Source organism: Ananas comosus, linkage group 1 (assembly GCF_001540865.1).
Source record: "Ananas comosus cultivar F153 linkage group 1, ASM154086v1, whole genome shotgun sequence".
Lineage (NCBI taxonomy): Eukaryota > Viridiplantae > Streptophyta > Magnoliopsida > Poales > Bromeliaceae > Ananas > Ananas comosus.
Window position 1 is genome coordinate 1,135,735 of NC_033621.1, and position 8,407 is coordinate 1,144,141.

The 8,407-nt window shown below is 35.3% G+C and overlaps 1 protein-coding gene and 1 non-coding gene across 2 annotated transcripts; both read left to right on the forward strand.

Moving 5' to 3' along the window:
- Positions 1,044 to 6,270, forward strand: LOC109718860 (sulfate transporter 1.2-like). The gene is made up of 14 exons (XM_020245310.1): positions 1,044 to 1,127; positions 2,520 to 2,867; positions 2,966 to 3,014; positions 3,107 to 3,314; positions 3,507 to 3,681; positions 3,767 to 3,832; positions 3,957 to 4,070; positions 4,173 to 4,289; positions 4,377 to 4,503; positions 4,733 to 5,019; positions 5,104 to 5,294; positions 5,446 to 5,531; positions 5,642 to 5,718; positions 5,799 to 6,270. Exons 2-14 carry the CDS (start codon positions 2,532 to 2,534, stop codon positions 5,943 to 5,945), a joined length of 1,980 nt encoding a protein of 659 aa, XP_020100899.1. The 5' UTR covers positions 1,044 to 1,127; positions 2,520 to 2,531; the 3' UTR covers positions 5,946 to 6,270.
- TRNAY-GUA lies at positions 8,262 to 8,350 on the forward strand. Its single transcript is given in 2 exon segments — positions 8,262 to 8,298; positions 8,315 to 8,350. It is a non-coding gene; the product is annotated as a tRNA-Tyr (tRNA).

The following is an 8,407-nucleotide window of genomic DNA, read 5'->3' on the forward strand; positions in this document are numbered from 1 at the left end:
TTAATATCTATTGTTAGTCAGTAAGACGATCACTTGTATTATTCTAAATTCAGCAAACTTTTTCACACTTGATCTGAAAAGTGCCTTATATTTTAAAATAGAGAAATTTTATGGTTTATAAACTTTTTATATGTCACAAAATTCATCAAATAAAATAGATTTCGATTTTATGGCTAATTTCATACAGATTCCTGAAAACATACTGAATGATAAATATATTCCTACAAAGTTCAATTTTTATATATTGTCTCTGCAAACGTTATGATATTTTCAAATTAATATGTTCCTGCCGTTAGAATCCGTTAGAAAAATTTAGTTAACCATAAACTAAATACTTAAATTTGATAATTTTTCACATATTTATCCCTTTATATCATCATACTGTTATGACTGTTGGAGGGATATATTTGTGATGACAAAATTAAAAATATAAATAATTCTCTAACGATAATAAATCAGAAGAACATATTTGAAAATATCAAATTTTTTCCGAAAACAATATATGAAAGTTGAACTTTGTACTTTGTAGTGATATATTTGTCATTCACTACACGTATGAATTATGAAATTAACTTCTCTCATAAAAGTACGGGTGTAGGAGACGTACTTATACACCGGGTGCACGCAATAACTGCCACCTGTTGACTTTGTCTTAGACACACCAAATCCAAGGCCCGGTTTTTTGTTCGCTCGTAAACTCCACACGAGCCCGTTCTTGTTCCCCCCAACTTGGTTCATTGAATAGGGACACTTTTGACCTTTCCACTTGTCCCATCTTTTCGTCCCGATTCCTAATTCGTTCCCCTCCGCTCACCGTGGCTAATTTATATTTATATATTAAAAAAAAGCTCATATTTTTCTCATATTTTTAATTAAAAATTGTAGACTTTTCTCCTCCGTCTTTGTACGAAGAGATTTTCTCTAATGATGGGGTTTCTTTTTGACTCGTGTGGAGAATTTTAGGAGGGACCTGAAAAGGACCTTTTTGTAAATAGCAAGCAATTTCGGGGGTGGTGGGGTGGGGNGGGGGGGGGGGGGGGGGGGGAAGAATAACTGGGCTCCAATTATTAACCATGAATGATGGTTTCAAGCTTCTTTTGCTGAGCTCTTTTTTGGGCTTTTAAAAGGTGAGATTTTGCACTTACAAATCTCTTTTTCTTTTTCTTTTTTTCCTCTTGTCCAATGATTCCACCTCTTGTTTTTAATAAGAAAAGTGGTCCAAATTTAGATTTTTTCTTTTTTTTTTCAGTTTTTTTTAAGTCATCTGAATCATGAGATAATATATACAAATCTATGATTTGAACTAATTCACTGGATTTGTATTGTGATTAATTTTGTTTTGCTTTTATTATTTTTTTAAAAAAATTAAGAGAGTTGATCTTAAAAAGACTCAGCTTGTGGTGCATGAATGTTGGTTTTCTCTCCTTAAATCAATTTTGTAGATATAATTTGTTTTATATATTTTATCCCCTGTTTTGGTGGTTAAAATGTAGAGATGGTCTCAGAGGAATTATCTTATCTTATCTTAAAATGTAGAGATGGTTACATAAATTTGCATTTTTTCTATGATTAGTCCAATTAATTAGTTAGGATATATTCATGTGCAGTTTGATTCTTGCAACATATAAAAATTTTACTTTTTTCTATTGAATTTCTTCTTATTTTCCTTTTTCAGAAAACATAAACATGTTGGATGGTGATAAAAAGAACAAAATGTAAATTGAAATTTATGATTATTAAACATATACAGCATCTTATATATATTCTGAATAGTTAGGGAACAGTTTGAAACATATAACAAAGAACAGAAAGGGTTATCATGATATTCTTAAGCACTTTTGCTAACTCTTTTATTGATTCCATTTGGAGATGTCACCACAACCATCAAAAGTGCTTGTTTTTTTCTTTTCGGAAATATGCGGTGAATAGAGAGACTGCTTGATCCTTCCACTTTGATATTAATCATATCTATTCAACTCAACAAATTTGTATCAATTTGAGGAGTTAATGACCTATTTCGTGACGTCGACAACTCATTTTGTTTGTGACCAAACATCCAAGTATAATTCTTGCATCTTCAATAATTGCATGTCTATTATAATACCTTATCTTTTCTATGTGTTTGAATGCTAATTATGTGATTAAAAATTGCTAAAGCCTAATTAGATGTTGCTCGGAGAAAGTGAAATATTTTTAGTGGCTTCAGGGCGTTCCTAACATGTCAAAGAGTGAGGTATCCTAACTTTGAATAATCCACTACAAAATATGCTTTTTCATCGGGCCTTGAACATGGTCGTGATTACGATCTAGATTCATCGCACGCGTGAATAGAATTCAATCCTATATAATGATGTTCTAGTCCTTAGTTAATGCATGAAATGCATTGGCTTCATTGAAGCAAACATTCTATTGAGTTTCTTTTTGATTTGTAGTTAAGTTTGTAATGAGATTGGTACTCAAAAGTTCAATAGAGATTCGTGTTTCGAAAGATAAAAACATTTGGTTTGATCCAATTTTAGATTGAGATAGCGATGGGCCGCTCCGTTTCTGACGAAGTCGAGAACAAGGAAACGGGCGCCGCCAACGTTTCTAACGCTTACCGCGAAATTGATTGCAACCAATCTGTCTACAAAGTTGGATTCCCTCCGAAGAAGAACTTCGTCACGGAGTTCGCTGATACATTCAAGGAAACATTCTTCGCTGATGATCCCTTACGCCCGTACAAGGACCAACCGAAATCAAAGAAACTTTTACTAGGCCTCCAGTTCATCTTTCCGATCCTCGAGTGGGGAAGGCACTATAATTTGAGCAAGTTTAAGGGTGATCTGATCGCCGGATTAACCATCGCAAGCTTGTGTATTCCTCAGGTAAGTATAATTCGACACAGATTATTCACATATTAGTAAGTTTCAATTGTTTGAGTGAACTCTTTAAGTCCTACCATTGTGTGTATGTCGCAAAATAGGATATCGGATACGCGAAATTGGCCAATTTGGATCCGAATTATGGGCTCTGTAAGTTCTATCAGAAGTGCACTTAGTAAAAAAAGAATCAGGAAATGAAATCCTATGATTTCTTAAACAATTTGAGATTTTAATTGTCGCAGACTCGAGTTTCGTTCCACCGCTGATTTATGCCATAATGGGTAGCTCAAGAGATATCGCAATTGGACCTGTCGCAGTTGTGTCTCTCTTGCTTGGGACGCTTCTTCAGAACGAGGTCGATCCGGTGAAGAACAAGGACGAGTACGTTCGTCTTGCATTTACAGCGACTTTTTTCGCTGGTATAACTCAAGCAGCACTTGGGTTTTTGAGGTAGGCACCTATACTCTTGTTATGCAATCACAATTTTCAGTTCCTAAGATCAAAACCAGTTTCAATTTCATCCTCGGTGTTGAGTTTCTTAGTTTTAGTAAAGCCACAGTTCTGAGTTTCTGATTCTTATATATATGTTCAGTAATTTTTGGATCTGCAAAAAAACATTTGATTACTGAATTAATATTTCAGGTTGGGTTTTCTAATAGAATTCCTATCTCATGCCGCCATTGTCGGATTCATGGGTGGAGCAGCAATTACAATTGCGCTTCAGCAGCTAAAAGGATTTCTCGGTATACAAAATTTCACCAAGAAAACTGATATTGTTTCTGTAATGAGATCTGTGTTCAGCTCAGCTCACCACGGCGTAAGATTCTCACCTTCTACTCTTCTTCTCTGTCGACACCGACGTAGCAGCAGTAATTACTTATATTTTCTTCTTATAATTGCAGTGGAATTGGGAAACTATACTGATAGGAGCATCCTTTTTGGCGTTCCTTCTTTTCGCAAAGTACATTGTAAGAGTTTTTTCCGCTTTATTATGAGGGGTTTATAGAAAGTATTCAGATATTCAAATAGTGTGGTTTTTTTTTAAAAAAAAAAAAATTTCTAACACTTCTTGCAATTTGAAATTAATAATAGGGCAAAAAGAGGAAGAAACTTTTCTGGATACCAGCGATCGCGCCAATTATCTCGGTTATCATATCAACCTTCTTTGTTTACATTACTCGTGCTGATAAGCACGGCGTTCAGATTGTAAGCTATCAACTCTCATTTCCAATCATTTACTAGAGTTAAATGATGTTTATTTATTTTTTTCTGCACTTTTTCAGATAAATTTTACTGTATTAATTGCAGGTAAAGCACATAAAGAAAGGTATCAACCCCTCATCAGTTAATCAAATTTACTTTACGGGTTCATACACTGCGAAAGGATTCAGAATTGGGGTATTAGCTGGAATGATCGGCTTGACGGTATGCTTTAGATAAAAATTTGTTATTCCAATTATTACCGATGGTTGAGTTAGTTCGCTCGATTTAACCGCAGCGTATTTTTATCAGGAAGCTGTGGCAATCGGAAGAACATTTGCTGCGATGAAGGACTATCAATTAGATGGAAATAAGGAAATGCTCGCGCTAGGAACCATGAATGTAATCGGCTCGATGACTTCTTGCTACGTAGCGACGGGTAATCAAATTTCCCTTATCAGCACTTCATTCATGAGCGGATTTTTAGTTGTTAAAATTGTAATATCTGAGTACAAATTGAAATCGATGGAGGTGAAAATTCACGGTAGTATATTGTCAAACTGGAAACTAGGAAGGAGAAATTGAAATCAGAGTCGAACTTCAGAGACCTAGACTCTTTTGAGAATTCAATTTTTATGGGTCTTTTTTTTGTCGGTTTTAAATCACAGGTTCTTTCTCGCGCTCGGCAGTTAATTACATGGCAGGGTGCGCAACAGCAGTTTCCAATGTGGTTATGTCACTAGTAGTATTACTCACATTGTTATTGATCACCCCTCTATTCAAATATACTCCAAATGCAATTCTTTCCTCTATTATCATTTCGGCGGTCGTCAGCTTAGTCGACTATGAAGCAGCATTTCTTATCTGGAAAGTCGATAAATTGGACTTCATCGCCTGCATGGGAGCTTTCTTTGGCGTCGTCTTTGTATCTGTCGAGATCGGACTACTAATTGCGGTAAGAATCAATTTTCACCTTTGAATTTGATTTCGAAACTTTTTGTTCGAATTAGACTAATTTTGCTGGTTATTTTTCTACTAGGTGGCAATATCACTAGCTAAGATACTTCTTCAAGTAACAAGGCCAAGAACTGCTTTACTTGGGAATCTTCCAAGAACTAACATATATAGAAATATTGAACAGTATCCGGAAGCGACGAAAGTTCCGGGAGTTTTAATTGTGAGAATTGATTCAGCTATCTACTTCACCAATTCCAATTATGTTAAGGAGAGGTACAAATTCACCATACAATCTTATAGTTTTTGTATTTTTGTGAAGTTTCTGAATTGAAAGAGGATTTGAACTAAATAAAAATCAGCAGTATCTTAAAAAACTCAGTACCAATTAATGTGAGTGAATAACTCTTGATCATCTTCTTTTCAGAATCCTAAGATGGTTGAGAGACGAGGAAGACCAATTGCAGACGAAAAGCCTACCCAGAATCAATTTCTTGATCGTCGAGATGTCGCGTAAGGAGGACGAAACAAAATGATGCATCCCTGCTTTTAATTTCTGACTCTTTATTTATACATACCTGAATGATGCATCTTTAGTTCTACTAACTGGAGTCTCTTTGCAGCCGTGACTGACATCGACACGAGCGGCATCCACAACTTCGAGGAGTTGTTCAAGACCCTCAAAAAGCGCGGTGTTCAGGTGATAAAAATGATTATGGTGCTATATATGATATGTGATCTATGATGTTGAGTCTTATCATGTTTAAACAATTACCTCAGCTTGTTCTCGCAAATCCGGGGCCTGTGGTGATCGAGAAGCTGCGGTTGTCCAACTTCACGGAGCTCATAGGCCAAGATAACATATTTCTCACTGTCGGCGATGCGGTGAGAACCTGTGCTCGAAAATCTATAGAAGAAGACACATGAAGAGCTGCTACAAGAGGAACTAAGATAAAAGTGCAGGGCTTAGATACTCAAGATGAATAAGAGGCCTTTGTACTTCTAGGAGTTAGAAGAACAAAACAAAAGCAGAAGCAGCAGCTACATATAAGGGAAATTGTTGTATGATGGATTTTGGTTGCAGGGTGGGGGGGTTAATTTGTTTGGATAGTTTGTGGCTGTGTTGAATTATTGAGTGGGGTAGCAAACATGAGTGCCACTTGCGCACTTACTAACTAAAGGTGATGGCTAATCTTAAAGTTGTTGGCCTCTTGCAGATTATGCATCAACTTTGAGATTTCTTTTTTCGGTTTTTGCTGTTCCTCTGTGTGTGTGTGTGTATATTTCCTGCGAGACCGAACTCTGAGGGCTTGTTTGGTTGTGCTTCTGTTGCCTGTAGTAGCGCCTTTTGTGTAGAATAATTCTCAGAAAAGCAAAAGCGGCTAACAAAATCAGAAGCTGGGATTTCGTGCTTCAACGCTTCGACAGGAATCACTTCTCGAATGGCATGTGTTTATGGCATTAGCATTACATGGTGATTACAACATTCTTTTGGTTTGCACCAGGTTGAGGCCTATTAGACCAATCATCATAACATACTAATCCCATTAATAGATGGAAAATTGTAAAAAATCACTAGGAATGTTGCATGATGGGAAAGAATCATCAATGAGTATGACTGATCATCTGAAATCGCATGTTCTAAAGATTTATTGATAACTTAACACTACAAAAGTAGTCCAATGAGCCTGTTTTGTCAATAGCAATTCCTTATTTTTCGCGTACAAATAATTATGAGGAAAACAGTAAACTTCTCAACGAGAAAGAGATCGTAGAAACTTTACATTTATTCCCATCTTTTTCTTTTTTTTTTTTGGGGTACTAATCGTTAGAGAATCGACGAAGACATGCATGGAAGAGCAACTTTTGCATCAACAACAATTCATGCTCTATTACTATCACTATGGAAGGAGAAGATCTAGAGAAGTAACAAGTTCTACTACTACGCGGCGACAAGCGTAAATAGATTGAGTTTTGTTGCTTCAACTTTTCAATTTTCTCTTCTTCTTCTTCTTCTTCTTCTTCTTCTGCTGCTCCTCTTTTCGCTCCTTCTCCTTCTTTTTTAACTCTTCTTTCTTCTTCTTTTCTTTCTCTATCCTCCTCTTCTTTTCCTCTTGTTCTTGCTTCTTTCTCTCTCTTTCCTTCTCTCTTCTCTCCTTCTCATCCTTCCTCTTCTTTTCCTTCTCCTTCTCCTTTCTTGCCTCTTCCTTCTTCGCTCGCGCGCGCTCTTTCTCTCTTCTTTTTCTCTTCTCCTCCTCCTCCTTGCATCCTCTTAGGAGTCTTTTCTTTATGAAGAAGCACATCTTCTTTTTTCTTTTTTCTTTTTTTGCATGCACCAATCTCCTCCATAAAAGGTGAGGCCATATTTATAGTGTAACTTTGTAACCCTTCTCTTTCCCCCCCCCTCTCTTATTTGTGGATAAGGTGTATAGCTTTTGTAACTTTAGTAATGTTGGCCGGCTACATTGTAATACCATGTAACCAGAAAAAGGAAAAAAGCAAAAGACAAGCAAAAAATTTCTACAGAATATTTTATATGAAAGGAAAACATTATAAAGGTTTAATTTCTATGGAATAGTGCATTTGCAGTTTCTCATCCTATACTAATTAAAGTATAAAACACTTGGTTTCACTTTTGGTTTGTATTTTAGTTTTTCGTGAAAACCAATAATTCAAAAACTAGTTACGTGCCATATTTTATAAACCACAGAAAGATAAAGTACAAAAAAAAAGGCACTGGTTAAGTATTGTATTTTATTGTCATGTGTTTTACAATAATAATTTTGAACACTGCACTGCATTTAATAGTATGAAAATCTAAAAGTAGCAAAGTGTTATATGTTTAACCGTGACTATATTTTACCATCCCCAACGGTATATAAAAATATAAAACTTTGCTTTCATGTTTGTCTACATATTGTTACATAAAACTAAAAAAAAAAGTGCGAAATGATAAAATGCCTGAAATAATAAAGAACCATGTTATAGAAATACAAAGAAAAAAGTCTTTATTGTAACAGATACACCACATAAGATATATCTAAAACTGATCATATTATGCCATGTCAGATGGTAAAGAGTTTAATCAGAAACAAATTGTAATTTTATACCGAAATGATGCTTAGAAAAAATATTTGCTCCTGTACTTTTATGCAATGTAAAAGTATTTGGTTGGACAAACAAAAAAAAGAAAAGAAAAAGGAATCTATTAAAATAAAATTAAAATTTAAAAAATAATAACATCCGACCTTAGCTCAGTTGGCAGAGCGGAGGACTGTAGTTGGAATCATCAGCCAATCCTTAGGTCGCTGGTTCGAATCCGGCAGGTCGGAATTATTATTATTTTTTTTACTTTTTCAATTCATATTCCCAAAAAAAAATTGAATATA